Genomic DNA, 22,513 nt, shown 5'->3' with positions numbered 1-22,513 from the left:
TTTTTATTTTATAGAAACATATATAAAATATGTTATTTAGTAAAAAAAAAATTAAAATTTTTATACTTGATCGTTGACATCAGTTTGTTCCTCTTTTGTAATTGGTTCTCTTACAATTGTAGAACTATTTTCACTTTTCCATGCTTTCCATTTTTTAATAGTTTCAATAGCAAATAAAATAAGGAGTGCTACACAAAGTACCTAAACAATAATATTATCAATTTTTTTGTATAAATATATTTTTATTACTTACAGATGACATTATAGCTGCACCTCTACCTTCTGATGTCCAGGCAGCTGATAGGTGAATCATAAGCCAAATAGCAATAAAATAGAAAAGAGTATGAATTCCATAAAATAACAATTCTACAACTATTAAACCTTCTCTTGTTTTTTCATCATTCAAAGTTAAATGTGGAAAACAAACATATCCAATAATAAGACATGAAACAACTAACATTGATTCAAATGTTATATGTTCAGTCCAGGCAGATTGTGTTGATCTACGATCACTACAAATTGCAAGAATAAATGAAATAAATGCTATTACTACTTCAGCAATTTTCATCAACCCAGGAATTGAGGAAAGAAAAATTGTATTTAATTGTCCCTGACGATTATTAGGAATAATTTTTATTCTTGATTGATAATTAAACTTATTTTTTTTTATTTTAATAGGTTCAGAGTGTTCAGAACTTCCAATTCTTTCAGGTGGTGGTGAAATTGCATTTGAATGGATAACTGTAAATTCATCATCACTTTTGTTGTGACTAGAATTTTCAGGGACATGAGGATTTGTAGAATTATCCATGTTATCAGAATACAACATCTATAATAATAATTTAACTTTTTATTTATAAAAAAATAATTGATTTTATTTAAAGAAAATAATATTATTTTATATTATTACTATATAAGAAACAAAAGATCACTAATTAAAAATCATTTCTTTGATCTTAATAATGATGTTAAATTTAATAACTTGCGCAAAAATAAAATTTAATATAATTTTATATATTGAATTTTTTTTTTATTATATATATATATATATATATCTAAAGATCAAACTATTTATGCATAAATTGTCATTAAAAAAGTAATCTCTAACTAAAAATATTTTCCTATAAACTGGATAAAATATTTTATAACAATTGGTAAGCATATCATTAAAATATTACCTAAAAATTTCATGGTAAAAAGAAAATATCAATTTCAATCAACCAAAATATATAATGTCTTAGTTTATTATATAAATAAAATCACATTTTAATTTAAGAATCATTAAACTAAATAAATAATTTTAATATATATATAAAAAAAAAACTATTATTAAAATATCCTTTTATAACAAAATAATAAAAATAAATAATGTTTTGTAAATTATCAAATATTAACTCAAATTATATATTATTACTGTTTGAATAGAACAATTTATAAAAATATATTTCATCCTACCTAACAACTTTATCACTTTTATTAAACTGCGCAATTTTTTGCATATTATATCAGTTATATTATTATTACTGATATATAACATAAAAGTATACAACATTATTTAAATAGTATGGTAATATTACCGAACTAAATTTTATATAATTAGTGTAACTTTTTTTATAAAAATTTTTTTCATTGATATTAGGTAAATAAATTAATTACATTTTACAAAAAAAAAAATAATAAATATTTTATAAAAATATAATAATAAATTAAGCTATTTAACAGGTATCAATATTTTTAATATTAAAAGAGTACAAAACATTTTAAACAAAAATATAATATATTTTAAAAAACAATTATTGTTAAGAATTTACACCCACCTTCTTATTTTCATCCATAGTCAAAGCATCATCATCAGAAGATGGTTTTCGTAAAATCAACCTTTTTTGATTATCAGACATATTTTAACAAAAAAATATGAGTGTAATATTAAAAATTTTAGGAGGAAAAAATGTTTCAAATATATTAAATTTTCTTTTAGGCACCTCAAAAATACAATCTTTTTTGTAGGTATAATATTGAGGTATTAAGAAAAGTATAGATACTTGATTGAGAAATAAATGATACTGACTAAAAATATTATAGTAAAAAATTTAAAATATAAAATATATAAATGTTAAGAGAGTATATTTTTATAATAAATAATTTGTTTTGAAACTATTTATTATTAAAAATAAAATAATTTTTTTTTTTTTTAGACAACATATTATATTAATAATATTAAAAGAAAATATTGTTGTGGTGTATTGTTGCATGTTTATAGGTAGTCATTAAAAATTAGATGTTAAGAAAAATAGTGTATGTTTACGAAATTAACTTTTTAATATAACACATCTTAATGACGACAATTAAATATTAAACAATATATTTATAATAAAAAAAAATGTTTATTAATATAACTTTAAAAAACATTTAATGATTAATTGATTGTGATTTAAAATATTTGTAGTAATTTAGCAAAAAATTTTTTTTATTTACAGATGAGAATAAAAATAAAATATAATGTTTAAGAAATGTTTAAAAGTTTTAATTTTTATATTTACATGTTGACAGATGCTACGTTAAGATAGTATACTACAATATTAAGCTGTATTTATACAGCATCTACTTTTAAAGTGCTCTAAAAATATAATTAGAAGTTATATTTTAAAGTCTTTGTTTAAAAATATTTATTTTTAAAACAAACTCTTAAACAAAATATTTTTGATATTTCTTGTTGTTATTTATATAGGTTTTGACATATTAATATAATGTTACAAGATTAAATTAATTAATAATATATATATAATATAAATTTATTATACTTTTTCATACAAGAATATACAAAAATGAAATTACTAAAATTTATAAAAATTGTCAAAAAAAAAAAAATTGTAGGGAATTTTAAATTGTATTTGGATATCATTGTATCTATAAAATGATTTTGATCATAAATGATTAATAAAAGTAAAAAAAAAGATCCATCAAAACGAGACGACTTTACAAAAAATTTTTTTCATATATATAAATTTTTGGTAAATTTATTATTTAATTATTGAAGATTATATTTATCAAGTAAGTTTGTAAATTGTAATTTATTTTAAGGCTTTACAACCATCTTTTCATGAACATCGAGATTACCAACAACATCACAAAATTCTTGGAATGATATTTTACCATCACCATCTTTATCATGGAATAGTATTGTTTTATCAACAATTTGTTGAAGTTGTGAATCTTTTAAATTATTACCAACCATCATTTTAAGAACCTGAAATAATTCTCCATTTGATATAAAACCATCACGATCCATATCATAAATTCGAAAAGCAAATTTCAGTTTAATATTTTTGTCTCCTTTAACAGAAAATTGTGATATTCCTTGAATAAATTCACGAAAGTCAACCTCACCATTTCCATCTTCATCAAATATATCAATAACTCTTTGTACAAGAGGATTTTGCTGTAATTCTGGTAAAGACATAAATTCATCAACTGACAATGAACCACTTCCATCTAAGTCTAATTTTTTAAATCTACGCGCAAGCCTACGAAGTTCATAGGTATCAAATGTATTACACATTTCAAGAGGTATTGATGCATCATTACCCTAAAAAAAAAATATATATATATATGATATTTTTAAATTTTATAAATTATTACTTACCATTTTCTATAATTATATAAATATATTTTTTTTTATATATATTAGTATAGCTATATATAAAAGATTGATGTAGGAAAAAAAAAATAACACTAATATTTAAAATAATATTAATTAATTTGTTATACAAATATCTTAAATTTAATAATAATTAGTAATATTAATATAAAAAAAAATATATTATTTTATGTAGGAAAAGTTTAAAGAAAATTTATATCTTAAATAAAATTTGTTACTATTTTATTGATTTTATTATTTAAATTAAAATATATTATATTAAATAATAAAAAATCAACTATTAATATATAAACTTTAATGATTACCAATAATAAGTAATTTCTTTAGTAGTTAATTTATTAATATATATAATAAAATATTAAAAATTTTAAAAGTACAATGAAGTAAAAATATATAAATGAAACATGTAGCCATATAACGAAATATTATACTAAGATGTAAGTAAAAAGGCATCCAAATAAAAATCCATAAAATTTTTGCTATATCATATACTTATCATATAATCATTGGTAACAACGAGTCAAAGAATGTTTATGATATATAAAGATGTGAAGTTTAGTCTAGCTGGTATATATCAATCAATAAATATATAAATTGTATAGTTGTGTTAACATTAAATGTAAAGAATAATAATAAGTAGTAAGAAGCTAGAGTTTTATTACAATGATAAAAACTAAATTTTATTCAAATAAAAAAAAAAGTATTATTTTAACAGAAAAATTTTCAATTATTATGATAACATTTTTATATAGGTATAAATATAGAAAGTGTTAAATTTATTTTTATTGATAAGAATAATGTGCTATAATTTTATCATGAAAATAAAACAATATCCTGAATAATAAATTAAGATATTTTATTTTGTATATAAAAAAAATGTATTATATTGACAAAAATTTTGTATATAAATATATTAAAAATATAATGGGTAAATAGGAAAAAAATTTTTTTTAATTATATAATAAATAACACATATGTTTGTGTTAAAATATTATATAAAATAAATAATTAATTTTATAAACAAAATATTATTTTTTTAAATAAAAATGTTCATGACTATAAATAAATGTAAATAAAAAAAAAGCTTCTATTTTATTTAATTTTTTTTTACATAAAGTTGATTTTTTTATCTTTTAAATTGTAAAAAATTTTATTATTAATTATTTTATAAATTATTTAAAGCATTTGACTACAAAAAAAAAATAACTAAAATATTTTAGAAGTAAAAAGATATAAAAAAAATAGTTATTTTTAAAGTTACATTAAAAATAAACTACGGAAATTATTAAATAATATTATTTTTTATAAGTAAAAGTAATAGAAAAAATTTTAAAATTTTCAACATTTTAAATTTATACAATTAATATGTACATATTGAAATGTTAATAAAAAAATTTTTTATTTAAAAACGGTGAATATTATAGTAGATAAGAAGCATATGATATTACTTAGTTGTTTACCAGAAAAGCAATTAATACTATATTTAAGTATTTAAATGTAACAACAATTTATAAACTCACCGGAAAATGAATTATTTTTGTTAATTTTTTAAAATATATATATATTTTTTTAATCAGTATTATTTAAAAAAAATAAATATATATTTATAATTAAGATGTTGGAAAATTTGTTTTAGTATATTTATAGTTCTTATATTTCGTTTAACTTTATCAAAAAAAAAATTTATTCTAGCAACATATGTTAAAATAAATTTGATACTTTCTCACGTTTCATTTGAAAAATAATATATTATTGCATTTTTAATGTTGATATGTGAATTAATTTTTTACTGTATAAAATTTTTTATAAAAAGTTTTATTTAACAGGATTCATTTTAATTAAATAATTAGTTAGTATTTTCTTTAATCTTCTTTATCCTATATTTATGTTATTTTTAAACTGATCAATATTGGGTTTTATAAATAATTATTATAAACAATTCTTTTTATATATCAGTTTTATATTTTTAAAACAAAATAAATTTTAGTTTTTCTTCAAATGTTTTAAGTCCAATGAAAAATATTGACATTTTAAATACTTTTTTATATAAAAAATTATTTTGTTTTTTGTATGTGATAACATTTTGAATTACAAATAAAAAAGAAATTAGTTTGTTGAGTGATAGAATTTACTCTATTCTTGAACTATGGTTCTCGTTTGGATGACCTTTGGAAAGTTGATACTTAGTCAGGGAATAATCATCCATTTTTAGATTAAAAACATCTTTTTTAATTTATACTTAGTTAATTTTATCTATTATGGAACGTTTATTACGACTTGGAGGTCTTGGACCCGGTGGTTTAGGTGGTACACCAGTTGATTCTCAACAAGTAGACACTAGTGAAACTGTCTACATATCTTCGTTAGCCTTGTTAAAAATGTTAAAACATGGAAGAGCTGGTGTTCCTATGGAAGTTATGGGTTTAATGCTTGGAGAATTTATTGATGATTATACAGTTAATGTTGTTGATGTTTTTGCAATGCCTCAATCAGGAACAGGAGTATCTGTTGAAGCTGTTGATCCAGTTTTTCAAGCAACTATGCTTGATATGTTAAAACAAACAGGAAGACCAGAAATGGTTGTTGGATGGTACCATTCCCATCCAGGTTTTGGTTGTTGGCTTTCAGGTGTTGATATCAATACACAACAAAGTTTTGAGGCACTGTCTGATCGTGCTGTTGCTGTGGTAATTGATCCAATTCAATCTGTAAAAGGTAAAGTTGTTATTGATGCTTTCCGATCTATAAATCCTCAATCTGTTGCTATGGGACAGGAACCCAGACAAACCACTAGCAATTTAGGTCATCTAAATAAACCAAGTATTCAAGCTGTCATTCATGGTTTGAATAGACATTATTATTCTATTCCAATAGCTTATAAGACAAATGAAATGGAACAAAAAATGTTATTAAATTTAAACAGAACCTCATGGATGGATTCTCTTGGAATGAAAAATTTCACTCATCATTGTGGTAATAATGAAGCAACTTTACAAACAATGTTAAAATTAACAAAAGCTTACAAAACTGTATGTTAAATAGTTATAAAAAAATTTTTTATTTCTTTTATTTTAGAGCCTGGAAGAGGAAGAAAAGATGACAGATGCACAATTAGCTATCAAAAATGTTGGAAAACAGGACCCAAAACGTCACTTAGGAGATACAGTTACAAAAATGCTTGGTGAAAACATTGTACAGACATCAGCTTCCATGATTGATACAGTTTCTTTTGATTAATACTGGAAAAAAATAATCTAAGAGTGTATAATATTTTTTTTAATTTTAAATTAAAATAAATTAATTGTTTTTATTTTATTTTCAAATTTCTAATTTATAGATTTTTACTCATTATATAATTCAAAATATGTATGTCCGGAAAGTGAAACGTGGAGAAATTTTTTGATTTTTTTAATTTTTCTAAGATAATAAAATCTTTTGGTGGCGAAAGTTACAATCATTTTTGTTAAAAAAAAAATACTTTTTAATGTTGTAGGGAAGTGTGTAAAATTAGCATTTGCTGCAAAGTGGTAGTTTAAAAAAAAATTTAGTTTAAAGGTAAAAAAAAAGTTTAAAAAAAAATGTTTATAATATTAACTTTTTGCAAGAATTAATTATAAAGTTTAATATTAAATTAAAAAAATTATTCTGGGAAATATTTTTTTTTCCTTTCAAGTACTATATAATCTTTATATGTCTTTTTCCTTCTATCTAATCTGGTTGATAATAATAGATGTACCGTATTAATTTATGTTTTCATTGTACTCTTACTTAATCATAACTTTTTGTGAAACAATTTCTTTAACTTAATAAATGGGAAAATAAATTATGAATTTTTATATACTCTTTTAAATAGACAACTAAAAAATATTACTTTTATGAATAAAAAAAATTAAAATTAAAAAATATTTTTTGCCATATCATAAAATAATCTTTTTTTTTTAAAAGATCATCTTCTTTTTCCAGGAAAAATATTTTTTTTTCTATGTTTTACATAAAGCACAATTAAAAAATATTTATCTTTGATAGTCGGAGACTGACGTGAATTCTCCGAAACGAAGTTCATCTATGAAAACATTAAAACCATCCTTCAAAATGAAGGTATTAAAAAACAGATTTCAAGAGAAGATAAAGAAGACTTTAAATGACATCATATTGGTGATTTAAAGAATAATTTAAATTTCAATGATAGTTATAAGAATGCTAATAAAGTAAATAATTTAAATATTTTTTTCACTTTCAAAAATAAACATTTATATCTAATTTAAAAAAACATAAATATTAATGTTCAAAAATTAAGATTCATGCTAAGATACAACACATAAATTAATTTCAAAAAGATTTTTTAAAAAAAAAATATTTTAAGTTTTATAAATTCAAAAAAAAAAAATAAAGAAAAATTGTTTTTTTTTTGTAATATAAAAATTATTTATTGTCAATTGTAACGCAATAAACTATTCTATTAAATATTTTACATTTAATATTAGTAGTCATTTTTAGACAAAGTAGAAAGGTTTAAAATATACCAAAGATACATTTTATATTATTGCAATAAGTGTAGAATTTTATAATCTAAGCATAAAGTTATATTTTATTATATAGTATATGACATGATTTAATATGTATGTATATTATTATTTAAAAATATCAAAAAAAAGTGAGTTAAAAAAATATATATTTTATCAATTAATTTTTTATTTGTATTATAATTCTTCCATAAACTGGACTTCTCCACCATAATTTTTTGTTATGCTATTGAAGAAAGAAGAAAGTTAGTATAAAAATTTTATGAAGAGAAACTAAAAAATGGTTGGGAGTGTTAGAAAAGATATTCTTTATACATTATGGAAACATTATCTTTGCACTTTCCAGCAAAGATAATTTTTTTTTATATAAAAATTTATGTTGACCTTTTTGTTTCAGGATATTATTAGGTGGGAATTAAAAATCTAATAAATATTTTTTATTTAAATATACTTTAATTGTTCATATAATAATTGTTAAAAAAATAAAAAGATATTTAGATTGTTAGAAAAAAAAATTTAATAATTACATAAAAATGTACAATAAATTATACTTTAAAATAAATATATTTATCTATTAATTTTCAAATCCTCTTTTAATAATATTTTAAAAATAGTTGAATTTTTAATATTTTCAAAATTATTTATCAATTCAATTAAATAATCTCCCTCCATATATTTTGTCATTTTACCTAAAGCCATCAAATTTGTTCCTTTAAATAGTATTCTGGGACAAAAATTATATATTATTTTATTATTTTTGTAACATCTTATATTTAAACCGGAAGTATTCTTATTCATTCCTTCATATTTAAGATTAATAAAAACTTTTTGACCCTCCTGAAATTGATATGTTTTATTTTGTACTTTAATATATTGATTTTCTTTTCCATAAATTTCTTTATAAATTATTATAGAAAAAAATGTAAATAGAAATATAATTGTATAAAGTTTCATTGTATGTAGTAATTAAATTTTATACCAAATAATTGTTTCTTATCAATTATATAAAATTTGAAATTAATATTATATATATATAAATTTTTTTTAATATATATAATCAGTAATAATAATTAAAAATCTTGAAATAAATTGATAAATGCAAATTGTTCTTGATTATATTAGTTTACAGTTAAATTTTTTCAATTCAAAGATTAGACATTAGTCAGTCATTTAATCGAAATGTCTGAGGACAAAAAAAATTTCCATTAATATAAAATCTTGATTTGATATGTCATATATATTTATATATTCCAATTACTAGATTAAAAAATGTTTTTAAAATAATTATAAAACTTTTGTTTTGATAATAGTAGAAATTAATAAATTCATTTGTATTTTATTATAAAAATGTTTATAAGAATGAAACTAATATATAGTATTGATATCAATTTATATGTAATTTGATTAATTTTCTGTATATGAATAATTTAAAAAGTATTTTATTTATTATTTAAAAATAAACTTTCACTTTATTTTATATTACTTGTATTAATTACAAATTAATAAAAATAATTTATTTTTTTTACATTTATATCTTTTTCTATTATATATTTGATGATTTATTAAAATTTTTTTTGTCAATACATGATGACCTCAAATTTTATTAGTATAAATCATAATCAACATGGTTTATTATTATCTATTAGTGTTATAAAATGATGATTTTCCATTAATTGCTTTAAATTAACTGACATCTGTCGCTATTTCCGATTCTTGTAAATTCTTAATATATATCGAACATCATTATTGTTAATACAATTCTTTATATAAATATATTGATGCATGAAGCTGTCCCGAAAACCATCTGTTTTACCACATCCTTTGTAGTATCTTAATAGTGAATTAAATTATTTTTTTTATCGGAAATGTATCATAAGCCTATGACAGTGGGATATTTATAAAGTTATACTTAAACTATACAAGTAGCAGATGGCATTTTGTTAGGTATAAAGTTTATGTACTTTGAAAAATAAATACACGCAAATAAATGTTTCATTAAGAAATAACAATATATTTGAACATAAAATATGTGAACAAATGTTAGGATTAATAATTAAAATTTGTATATCATGTTACATATGTATGATTTAAATGATTATATGATCATGACATGCTATTAGATTTTTTATTATTATCACAAATATTATTAATGTATATTTAATAATTTTTTTTTCTTTTTTTTTTTAGTAAAATAAATAGTTAATATTTTTTTTTGTTTATAAAAAAAAAATTAAAATCATAAAAAAAATGGGATAAATATTTGTTATTTTATAATTTAATTATTTATAAATGATATGATTGTTCATTTTTTTTATATAATAAAAAAAAATAAATTCTTCCTTTTTTTTAAATTAAAAATATACTATCATATATTTAATAATTATAAAAATCATTTAATTTATATTAAATTTCCTTATATCCTATCATTTAAAGTATGTTAAAATTAGACTGGTACAGTTCATCTATCTTTAATATTTGAACAACATTAACTGTTCTTTCACCATTCAAAATGTTTCTAATCATCACATGAAAACGACAGTTTAGGAAAATATAATGGATAAGCATGTGCAAGTGCATAGTCTTTGTATATAAAAGCATTATTGGAAGTGATAGCTGATGGTGCAAGTCACAAGAGGTAACTATCACCGTGACAGTTGGTACTTCCTCATGTAATATGGAACATGAGTCTTGAATAAGATTGTCAATTTGAAAGATGTTAGAAAAATATAATATAACAAAAATTGAAATATTATTATTATTATTATTATATATAGTAAGTAATATCAAAAAGAGAACACCGATAATATACCTTTTCTAAAATTAGTTGCACCTGGCACATAAGATAATAGAGTGAAAAAGAAAATTGAATTGATAAACAGTCTAGCTTTAAATAGTTAATTTATATGGTTATTATATACATTAACATTTGATGAAAATATGACATAAGATAACCGGATAAGAATATCTTTTGACTTGATTTCAAAAAAAAAAAAAAGTAATAATATATATAATAAAGTATTTTGTTAGATAAATTATTAAGCAGCCTAAAATTATTTTAATACAGCTTTTGAAAAGATTAAACTCTCAACAAGGGACACATAAGTGATCATTATAAGATATATTTTGAACATCTGTCTTATATTAAAATAAACTTATATAATATAATTTTTAAATTTATTAGTTTATAATAAAAAAAAAATGATATCACTATAGAAGGCAAGGAAAAAATTGAGGATTAAAAAAAATATATATAAAAAAAAAATAATAATTAAAAAATGAATTATCTTTGTACAATGACTAGTAGTTACTTTTTTTTTTGTTTGTTTGTCAAAATGATATCTAATTAATATTTGTTATAATAATTATTATTAACAAATTCATAATAATTATTTTTTTTTTTTTTGGTTAGTAAAAATTATGTCAATTTTGTATTATATTTAATATAAAAAGATTTAGGTTAAGCTAGTCCAAGACAGCTGGCTAGCAGGTTAATTCCATCAGTGACAGTTGAGTTAAGTGTTTCAAAATTTAATGTTTGATTTGAATTCAATGTTGAAGGTGTATTAAGAATTGATGAAATTGATGTATTTGAGAGAGATCTTGATCTTGAACATGTATGTTTTTTTAAAGCACGTTTTGAGTCAAAAGTTTCATGGCATTCTTCACAAGTTTGTGATAAACTTTGTGGTGATGGTGATGAATAATTTGATTTTGGTTTGTGCCATCTTCTATGTGAGGCAAGATTAGCTGGACATGAAAATACCTAAAATTAAGTATATAAATTAAATGGTCAAGTAGGGGTATAATGGTAATCAGTATTAAGTATATTCTTGTTATTTTAATAAATTTTATTAACATTAGAAAATCTATACCGCGACACCTGTCAATGAGTAACTTGAAGACGGTAACTTTTTAAGAAACTGTCAAAAGTGGTTGTAAGTCAATAAATAAACAAAGTCTACTTTAAAAATAATCAGTCTGTTTAAAACTCATTAACATGAAGTAATTAGTATATATTTAATACAGATGTTTCGGTTAGTTTAAAAGATTTGAATAATAAATTAACATATCTTTGATTGATATTTCATGAAACTTACTTTATTACATTCACAACGATACTCTTCATGCATAATTCTTGGACATTTATGCATTGCAAGTTTAAATACATCTTCAAATTTAACTTTACACAAAGCACATATTGAATCACCAATAGTATCTTTTTCATGTATCTTTGCAATTTCTCTTCTTGATTCCTCTGAAATCTCTACATATGCTGCTGTCTCATCAATATCAGCAGCTTTTTGTAAATCTTCAGCACTCAATTCACTGGCATCTTTAATATACATACCACTAACTGGTGAATTTGTTTCTGTATCTGCTGCAATTATCTTTCTTATTTGCCTTGACTTTTTCTCTTTAGGTCCAATATTATTATCATTATTTGAACGCTTTTTACCTTTATTTGATGATAATGATGATGATGATGGTAATGGAGTCACTGATAATGGTGAGATACTTTTACTTTCCTATAATAAATGAATTATTAATAAATTGTATTATTAAACAAATGTATAAAATATACCTCATCTAATTTTAATGTTCCTTGAGAATTATCACTTTTTAACATATTCTGAGAATTTGTCAAAATCTGTAATTGAAGCATCTGGTATAGAAGATTCATATCAGGAGACACATTTAAATTTGCATTAAGTAAAAATGGATTCATTGAAAACATATCAATAGAGTTTGCCTTTGAAGTTTCTGGTAATGGCGAAGTGATTTGTGATGATATATTTTGATTATTTGAATTTAAATTATTTAAAAATTGTTGCCCCAAAAGTAGACTTAAATTTGGTTGTGTATTAGCAAACATAATTAATTTTTATTTTTTTTTTGTATTTATAAAATAATAAATACACTTAAAAATAAAATAAAATGTTAAAGATAAAAAAAATATTTATAAATAACAAAGCAATTCAAGGATCTTAGCTTATGAAATGTTTCTATAAGTAAATATATATCCTATATTTATATATATATATATATGTATTTGTCTGCCAAAATAGTTCCTCCACCCACTGTAATTCCTAATATTATCTATAATAACAGTAGTATCTCAGGACCAGCTGCTACCGTGTTGGCCTAAAATGGAATGTGCCACAAACTCCACCTATTTATAATAAATAATTGAAAATTGTATGGGCCAATGAATCAGCAAAACATAAGTTGTAATTAGGAATCATTTAAAGAAAACTGATATATATAACCATGTGGAGCTAATTATAAATACGATGATTGCTTGAATTAAATAAGAATGAAACATTGTTATGTTAAAAATTATTATAAATTAGTACTATCTCCTAAAGTATTTTTATTTTTTTTTTATTTTTATGAATTTTATAAATAATATAATGGTGTTTTTAAGTCTATGTATAACAATGAAAAACATTAAAAAAAACACTATATTAATATGCAAAAGTTTAACTTTGATTTAATGATGCTTTACTAAAAGATTTTAAATATATCTTGTAAATTCATTTTATGTGTACCATTTCAATTTCATTTATTGTTATACATAATATACTATTATGATATAAAGCTCATATTTTAAGCATTCAACAATCATGTTTTTGCATTTATTATAATTTAACTTTGGTTCTGATTGACGACTCCTATGGGTACAGGGATTGTCATCGAAATACTATTATTTTAATGAAACTTTTTTATTATGAAAATTGTTTTATGCCAATTTTTAAATGTAACAACAACTTATAACTTTATTTTTATTATGAACTCAAACTCCTCTCTCCATTTATTTTATAATATAAAATTAAAAATAAAAAAAAAAAATAAATAAATAAAAAAAATGAAATAATTTAATGAGATATAAATCAAGATACATCAATAGTCTTTTTTATTAATCTGCTATTATCTTAAGTAATACATGATAAAATACTGATATTTGTACCAAGCAGAATATATAAATAAGAACGCCAGATGTTTTCACCAAAAGTCAGGCAGCCGGCCAATTGTTTATGTGTAACTATCAACTATAGGGATAGTTCTTATCTGAGAATTATATATTATTACTAGATATATTATTTAAAATTGTTTTAAAATAAAAAAAAAATATGTATATATATATTATAAACTCATTTGATCATATTATAATATTTAATTAAATTGAAAATGTTAATATTATTTATTATTATATAATAATTTTATTTATTTATTTATATTATATATATATATATATATATATTAATATGAGTAAGCATTAAAATATAATTTTCAATAATTAGTAATTTTATACCATTTTATTTGGCAGGTGATTTAAGGTCAATTAAGGTTAATTTGGATGTATAAGCTCATGATATAAAGTATACCATATAATAATAAATTATATTCTTGAAAAAGGAAGATGACACCTGAGGAGAGTTAAAAAAGAAGATATAAGAAGAATCATATTACAATAAAATTATTTTATAAAAACTAAAATAGTTAAAAGTAAATTTTATAATATATATATAGATATATATATATTGATATGATATTACTATTTAGGTAAACAAATAATTTATTATATATGTATACTGTATCTTTAAGAATGAATTAAATGATAAAAAATATTTATTTGATTTACTTACTAAAATATTTTATCATTTTAGTGAAGAAGATTTAAGAGGTGGTATAAAATGAGATATATATAAATATATTAAAAACACAAAAAAATTGGTATGTTAATAAATTATCTTTGACAGAATCATCCCATGCATATATCATTCCTTAAGGAATTTAATGAAAGAATACCGCTAATCATATTCTTTGTTTCATATATTTTAATTGAAAAGTTAACATAAAAAAAAAACCTTTTCATCACATTGCTTTTCATTCTTCATTAATTAATCATATTGACATCTTTGGGACTATCTAAATGTCTATTATTTCTTTTTTCTTCTTCCGTTACATAATCAAGGAGATGTGATGAACGGTCATGGCCTGTCTAAAATTATATTTATAGTGTTGTATGACAATTTTCTTATATTATATATATATATATCTACTCTTAATGATTGCAATAGAGAATAGTAAAGTTCTAAATTACCATGTTATTAAATGCACAACTATTCATGGATCTCAATGAGCAGCTGTATTATATTACAATATTACAACGGTTAATTATACAAATGAAACTAAGACAATTCATAAATATTATATAAAATGAACAGCTTTTTATATGCCTGGCAATTGTATTTACCAAAACAAAAGAATAAACAGAATTGTTAAAAAGTTTCAATTCAATGATCATTTATACTATCTTTTATATAACTATCAATTATAATAATATAAAAGTGCTTAACATAATACAATATTATATATTGTTCTTTTTTTTTTTCTTCTAAACATAAGTATTCATAGAAATATTGAGATTTTTCTTTGTAAAAATAAATGTCATAAAATATTATATTATATTATTTTTAATTTTATATGAGATAATTAATTATATATAACATATAGAAAGAAAAAATTAATAAAAAGTATAAAATTGGATGGATTTATTCAGAAATTTATTATTTACAAAAATTTAGAATATATTATAAAGAGGTATATTTTATTACTGTATGCTTATTTATTTAATTATTTGTTTATACAATAAGTAAGGGCATAAGTTCAATATCTATACTTGAACCATTTTAATCTTGTTACACCAGTAATATTTACTTTACAAAATCATTAGTTCGTATAAAAACATCTGCTGCCAGATAACGATTGTCCTACTTATTAATCACTTTTTATTATACTTTTTATCTTTTATAATGCATTTATATCATTATAGGAAAAAAAAATATATATATACTAATTAATTGTAGCATTTAGTTAGATATTAATTAAGTTTTTAAACGTAAATATGTATATATTGATGAATAGACAAAATTGTATATAAATTAGAAATAATGTTAAATATTCAAGTAATGATAATCCAGTAAACAAATTGTCGATTCTCTGTTGTCGGTTTCTTCTGATAAAACTTAGATTATTCTTTTCTTATTGAAGCTGGATTTAATTAAGCATAACAGACGGTATTATAATAATACACCAAATAATTAATTTTAAATGATTGCAATTATAAGGAAAAAAAATTTCTTTATTAAACAATACTTTTGTGGTAAAAGTTAATGGAAAATTTTTCAATAAAATGTTTATTGTTTTAATTTCAATAATACTTTCATTTTTAATATGATAGTCAATAGCTCTTATTGATATATATGTATATAAATCCAAACTAATATATTAAATTAAAAATATAAGATTTAGTATGATAGAAAAGTACAAATATTATGAGGTTTTTATACTACCAGAACTATAGACATTCATAATAATTACCAATAAAATATTATATTTTAATTATACAGTATATTTTAAATAAAGCAATTTAATTTAATCAGTAATATATATATTATACTATAAATATTAATTACAACAAAGTAATATATGTAATAATATAACTTATAAAAAAAAAAACTCCTCAACTTATTATCCTACAACTTGATCAAATTTTTTCTTTTGATTATCCCATAATTTCTCTAATTTTTTTCGTTGACCTTTGCTAACTTCTTCACCATCAATTGAGTGTGTTGGAATACCTTTATCATCATACTGTGAATATTTACCAGCATATGTTCCAACTTTAAACATATCAATTGGATTAATTTTTTTGGCTGATTCTTTCTCCAAACGTTCTTTTTCTTTTCTTTCTTTTTCAAGTCTTTTATTTTCTTCCATAACTCTTTTTTGTTCTAACTCTCTACGTAATGTTTCTTTGTCAACAAGTTTAACAACAGTTTCATTTGACTTATCCTCTAGACGTACTCCTAATTCAGGAAGTACTGTATCACGAATATCATCACAAAGTTTAAGAATATCAACATTTTTTGAGGTTCTTGCATGTTTTCGAACACCTTCTCTAAATTCAGAAAGAACCTCTAAGTATGGCATAATTAATTCTTCTTTATCAACATTTGAAGTCATATTACTATCACCACTTGATGTTGATGTAAAGAAACTTTTACCATTAAGTGAAACACCAAAAACATCAAATGTTTCAACAATAAATGTAGAGATATCTTTTAAAATAACACAATTTGGAATTTTACCATCTTTTTCATAATCATTCATATATGTATTGCAGGTATTAACTAATTGGCGAATAGTTTCAACAACTAAATGTGTATTAATATTATCACATAAAGCTTTACTAACATTTGACTTTGTTTCTATAAATTTATTTAAAAGTTTTAAACTTTTTTCATCTAATTTTTTAAATGCAGTTCCAGATTCTTTTCCAATATAATTTTTACGCATTTTATCTTTAACTGAAAGTAAAAATTCTCCTATAAATTTTTCAAATTGTAAAGCTCGTTCCATTGAAGAATCACTATAATCCAATACATCATTCCAATTATGCATTAAAAATAAAATTCTTAATTGAACTCCTGTATATTTTTTTAATGCATCACGAATAGTGATAAAATTTTTAAGACTTTTAGACATTTTACATCCTGCAATTTTTAATGTTCCACAATGAAGGAAGTAGTTAACCCAATTTGGTTTATCATGATATGCTTCACATTGTGCAATTTCATTATCATGATGAGGAAATTTAAGATCTAATCCACCAGCATGAATATCTAAACTGTCTCCAAAAATTGCATTAGACATAACAGAACATTCAATGTGCCATCCAGGACGTCCCTGTCCCCATGGACTATCCCAAAATGGTTCACCAGGTTTTGATGTTTTCCAAAGTGCAAAATCAGTTGGATTAAGTTTCTCTTGTAAATTGTCAGCAGATATTGATAATTCACCCTCTGATTCTTTCATATTAGCCTTGAATGTATCATCATCAACAGTGATATCATAAGCTTCAGGAACTAATTTAGCATAATGATGATGTTCCTTATCATTAAAAACTTTAGTATTAAAATAAACACTTCCACTTTTTGATACATAAGCATATCCATTATCAATAATTTTTTCAATATACGCAATAATTTCAGGTACATATTCACTAACTCTTGTAAGAACATTTGGTTCTAAAACATTTAACATTTTCATATCTTCCATAAATTCATTTTCAAATTCTCTTGATAATTTTTCAAAAATTGCCTGATCTGTAACAGTGGAACCAAACTTTACATCAACAAAATCAGATAAAATTCCTTGACAAATATTTGTAATATCTTCTCTTTTGTCTTCTGTCTTATTTTCATCAACAAATTTTTTAATAGAATTATATGTTGTTTTATACAAGTTTAGTTTATCTTCATCAACTTCTCCCTTAATTTTTTCATCTAACAATTCTAATGATTTACCAACATCATTCATAAATTCTTCAAAACTTCTTTTTTCTGAAACATATTTATCAAATAAATATCTTTGACGTGCTCTCTTAATAATTTTATCATCAATATCAGTTATATTCATAACAGCTAATACATTGTAACCGAGTTTCATCAATACTCTTCTAACAATATCAAATGATAAATAAGCTCTGGCATGACCCATATGTGCATGATCATAAACTGTTGGCCCACAAATGTAATATTTAACAATATTCCCATCATTAGGAACAAATATTTCAGGCTTACGAGTTAAACTATTAAATAATTTAAGTTGATTTTCATCCTTAGAAGTATTTTCAGGAACTTTCCATGGAGCCTGGTTACGTTTAATGCTATTTTCATTAACCATATCTAAAATTAAATATTTAATATATGAGATAAAAATGACGTGTACCAAAGTGACATTATATTTTCGATAAGTTCAATAGCGAACTAATGTTAGCCTACATATCTACACTATTTTTATATTAAATAAATATACATTATTCAATTTTAAGTTACATTAAACAAAAAAATAGCAAAATAATAAGTTTATTTAATAAAAAGTTAATAAAATTAAAAATAAAAATAATTATATTATAAGATAATGTTATAGAAATTTATGAAATACTAAGAAATATTTTAAAATACAGTAAATAATCCATACCTTGTGTTGATAAATGACGATAAAAAGTATATCTTTGAAAAATTGGTTTATTATCAGCAACTATATAATAATGATGTAATGATAAAAAACTTTTAAATGATCTGAAAAAATTAATACGATACATTCAGACATATTTTAATTAAATATTTTCTCTACAAGAATGTAAAAAAGTATCATTATTCCAATATTTTTGTTATTATTTTATTTAACATTTTTATAAATTGTATGCCTTGTTATGTTACATGAATTTTTTATATATATAAAATAAATTTATTTAAACCGTGATAATGGCAAAAAGTTGTTATCAATATTTTGGATATATTTGTGTAATATTTAGTACAATACTAGCACTAATTTTTGTTCTTTGGATTGTTGTATTACCTTTATTTGATTCAAACTTTTTTCTTCATCAAATGCTACCAGCACAAAAATATGGATTACAATTTTTATGTGTTTTGGGATTTTTTCAATTTTTTATTATAGGTGTGTCATTTAGATATAAATTTTAATTTATTGTTCTAATTATAGCTGTAGGAACAATATATTATTATTATAAATAGAAAAAGTTCAAAATGCATTTATCTTTATTTACAAAAATTTTATGTATAATTTGAGATCAAACAAAAAAATATATATTATTTAACAACTTTAGATGAATCACTATTTAAAGAGATATTATAAGTAGAATTTTTATCGGTCTCAATCATACTTGAAGCAATAAATTGAAAGCTTTTTATATTTGATTGTTGAATATTATCACAACTAATTAGACTAATATTTTCTGAATGTTTTCCATTAATTTGTGATTTTATTTCTTCCACTTTTTGAGAAGGTGAGTCTGACAGATTTTCATATGTTGTAGAGTAGTCTGATATACTTAATGATTGTTGAGATGAATCATTTGTAAATCTAGTTGTGTTATTCATATGATCAATTTTTTTAATTGAATTAGAATTATTTGCTTTAAATATAACTTTAGGAATAGAATATAAATTATTTCCCGCACAAGCAATTGGTCTTATAACAAATTTTGGAGAATTTTTTTCAGATGAGAAAACTGATTTTCTCATAAATTTGTAGGAAGGTGTTTTTGAAAAGGCAGAATTTTTTGGAATTTTTTTAATATTTTTTTCATCAGTTTCATTAGATAATGTTGAAGTTAATTTTCGACGTTTTAATTCCGTTGGTTTTGGCGATTTTTCTTTTGAAGTATTGCTTTCAGAATTTTTAGATGATTCTAAAATTTGTGAAACTTCAGGTGTAGACATTTCACCTAACGCAACTCTTTTTCTTAGTACTATCGAACGATTGATTATTTTTCGTTTGTATGTATCACTTATTGGAATAACTCGTTGACAAATCATTGTGTGCATTTCTTTTTTACCTAAATTTCCCACATATGAAGTCGCAGCTTCTTTAGTCTTGTTTTTCTCTAATTTTGAATTTGATCTATTACTATTATTGTCTTTTTCTACATGTTTACCTCTTTTTTTAAAAACCTCAGAATTCTGATTTTTGGTATTATTTGTTGCATCTTTCTTCGGTCTACCACATTTTCTTTTTGGTTTAACTTGATCATTTTCAGCCGACAAGTTAACTCCAATTTCTTCTAGAAATATTTTATAACGGTCTATAACAAATGGTTCTTGTTTTATTGTATATAATCTTTTCAATATAGATAATGATTTCTCTTCATCATATTCTGGCATTCCCTTTTTAAAATTATACTCATTGATACATGAAAACGATCCTTTGAAAAAATTTTCAAATGTTTCATTTTTAAAACTTAACCAAGTAGTGGGTGTTTGTTCACAACAAAATTCATTCCAACTTTTCCTAACATCAATACCTGGATTTAAGCTAAAAAAGATCTTTTACTATATGAATTAATAAAAATTACTTTTCGGCTAGTGTTATTAATTCGATATCATTAGCTATTCTTCTGGATATCCTTTTTGCCATTTCAGTTGTAATTGAAAAAATATATTTTAAATGAGATAACAGTAAAAATTGATAAGAGTTTAAATTTCCATTTGCTCGAAAAGCTTTCATACAAGATTCAAAAGCAATTTGATCTACAACAAAAATTTTATATTATTAATTTTTTAAACTAACTTAAATCTTCTAAATTTTGTAAAACATCTGCTAGATTTTGATTATTTTTATCTTTTTCAATTGTAGAACAATTAGAAAGTTGTAGAAAATTAGGTACTGACATTTTCAAATCAAATTTTTTTTTCTAGCATATCTAGAAAACTTTTAATACAATACTAAATAAGATAATTTTTTTTTAAAGGTGCGCAAACTAAAGCGTACTATTTTGTTTACAATAACAATCGTTGTAAGACATTACTAAAAAGTTTATATACACTTTTTCTTTTACAAAGTGGGACAATTCCAATAAACAAGTATTTAATCAAAAATTATAAATACAGAAATGGGTAGAGACCATCTTTTTTTTAAATTTATCTAATATTTAAGATAACATCTACAATAGATTTTGTAAAAATTTAGAATTTATTTGATATATAATATTCTAAAAAGTATATATTTTCATTTATAAATATTAATGATATATTTAACTTCTGTGAATTTGTTTAAAAATTCTATATATTTTTACAATAAAGTTTCATAATTAAAGCTTAATTTTAGAAATAATTTATATTTAAATATAATAAACTTATAAAAAAAATAAAATTTCTTTGTCACACAGTAATTTAAAAAAAAAGAACAGAAATTAAAGTTTAATTCCCTTTACAAATAAACACAAATTTTAAAGTTTTTTTTTATAATTGTTTATCTTCCATATAACAAGAAATTCATATAAATAAGCATTTGAAAATTAAAGGTCATAATGTTATATTTAAATGAAAAAGAATATTATGATTGTGATTGATATTTAATTTTAAATTTAATGATATTAATAAGTAAAATTATTTTATCTGTTATGATTATAACACAATATAAAGTTTTACAGTTAGATTGTTATTTATGACTTGATACAATTTTAATAGATAAAAAAATTATTAAAGAAAAAAAGTTTTATACATAGTTTTTTACATTTACAAATATTCGCCACTAAAAATATTTAACAAACAAAACATTGCAATTTAAATTTTGATTATTTCTGAAAACATGAAATTTATTTTTAGGAAATTAGATATATCAAATAATTATGAATATCATATTGGTATAGTATCTCATTTTTGTATGTGACTGCATTTATATATTACTATTTTTATCATAGAAATTGTTTAAACATAACATAAAAACAAATTTTTAA

The 22,513-nt window shown here is 21.2% G+C and overlaps 6 protein-coding genes across 6 annotated transcripts; 1 reads left to right on the top strand and 5 right to left on the bottom strand.

Annotated features, from left to right (window-relative positions):
• Window positions 1-60: 60 nt before the first annotated feature.
• Window positions 61-1,898, bottom strand: SRAE_0000034200 (Marvel domain-containing protein; the record flags this gene model as incomplete). The annotated part of the gene is made up of 3 exons (XM_024646220.1): window positions 61-201; window positions 254-829; window positions 1,818-1,898. 3 exons carry the CDS (start codon window positions 1,896-1,898, stop codon window positions 61-63), a joined length of 798 nt encoding a protein of 265 aa, XP_024500424.1.
• Window positions 1,899-3,076: 1,178 nt separating this feature from the next.
• SRAE_0000034100 (Calcineurin subunit B type 1) lies at window positions 3,077-5,392 on the bottom strand (the record flags this gene model as incomplete). Its single annotated transcript, XM_024646219.1, has 3 exons — window positions 3,077-3,586; window positions 3,644-3,649; window positions 5,378-5,392. The coding sequence occupies 3 exons, from the start codon at window positions 5,390-5,392 to the stop codon at window positions 3,077-3,079; spliced, it is 531 nt and encodes a 176-aa protein (XP_024500423.1).
• A 524-nt stretch (window positions 5,393-5,916) lies between these two features.
• Window positions 5,917-6,895, top strand: SRAE_0000034000 (26S proteasome non-ATPase regulatory subunit 14; the record flags this gene model as incomplete). The annotated part of the gene is made up of 2 exons (XM_024646217.1): window positions 5,917-6,687; window positions 6,734-6,895. The coding sequence occupies 2 exons, from the start codon at window positions 5,917-5,919 to the stop codon at window positions 6,893-6,895; spliced, it is 933 nt and encodes a 310-aa protein (XP_024500422.1).
• Window positions 6,896-11,638: 4,743 nt separating this feature from the next.
• On the bottom strand, window positions 11,639-13,054 carry SRAE_0000033900 (Zinc finger, C2H2 domain and Zinc finger C2H2-type/integrase DNA-binding domain-containing protein; the record flags this gene model as incomplete). Its single annotated transcript, XM_024646216.1, has 3 exons — window positions 11,639-11,944; window positions 12,279-12,707; window positions 12,764-13,054. 3 exons carry the CDS (start codon window positions 13,052-13,054, stop codon window positions 11,639-11,641), a joined length of 1,026 nt encoding a protein of 341 aa, XP_024500421.1.
• Window positions 13,055-16,716: 3,662 nt separating this feature from the next.
• Window positions 16,717-19,354, bottom strand: SRAE_0000033800 (Cysteine--tRNA ligase, cytoplasmic; the record flags this gene model as incomplete). The annotated part of the gene is made up of 2 exons (XM_024646215.1): window positions 16,717-18,935; window positions 19,231-19,354. The coding sequence occupies 2 exons, from the start codon at window positions 19,352-19,354 to the stop codon at window positions 16,717-16,719; spliced, it is 2,343 nt and encodes a 780-aa protein (XP_024500420.1).
• A 511-nt stretch (window positions 19,355-19,865) lies between these two features.
• On the bottom strand, window positions 19,866-21,448 carry SRAE_0000033700 (EMSY N-terminal domain-containing protein; the record flags this gene model as incomplete). Its single annotated transcript, XM_024646214.1, has 3 exons — window positions 19,866-21,090; window positions 21,131-21,305; window positions 21,346-21,448. 3 exons carry the CDS (start codon window positions 21,446-21,448, stop codon window positions 19,866-19,868), a joined length of 1,503 nt encoding a protein of 500 aa, XP_024500419.1.
• Between the last annotated feature and the right edge of the window lie 1,065 nt (window positions 21,449-22,513).

Source organism: Strongyloides ratti, scaffold srae_scaffold0000002 (assembly GCF_001040885.1).
Source record: "Strongyloides ratti genome assembly S_ratti_ED321, scaffold srae_scaffold0000002".
NCBI classification, from domain to species: Eukaryota; Metazoa; Nematoda; class Chromadorea; order Rhabditida; family Strongyloididae; genus Strongyloides; species Strongyloides ratti.
Note: the sequence above shows the minus strand (reverse complement) of the source record. Positions and strands in the feature narration are given on the sequence as shown.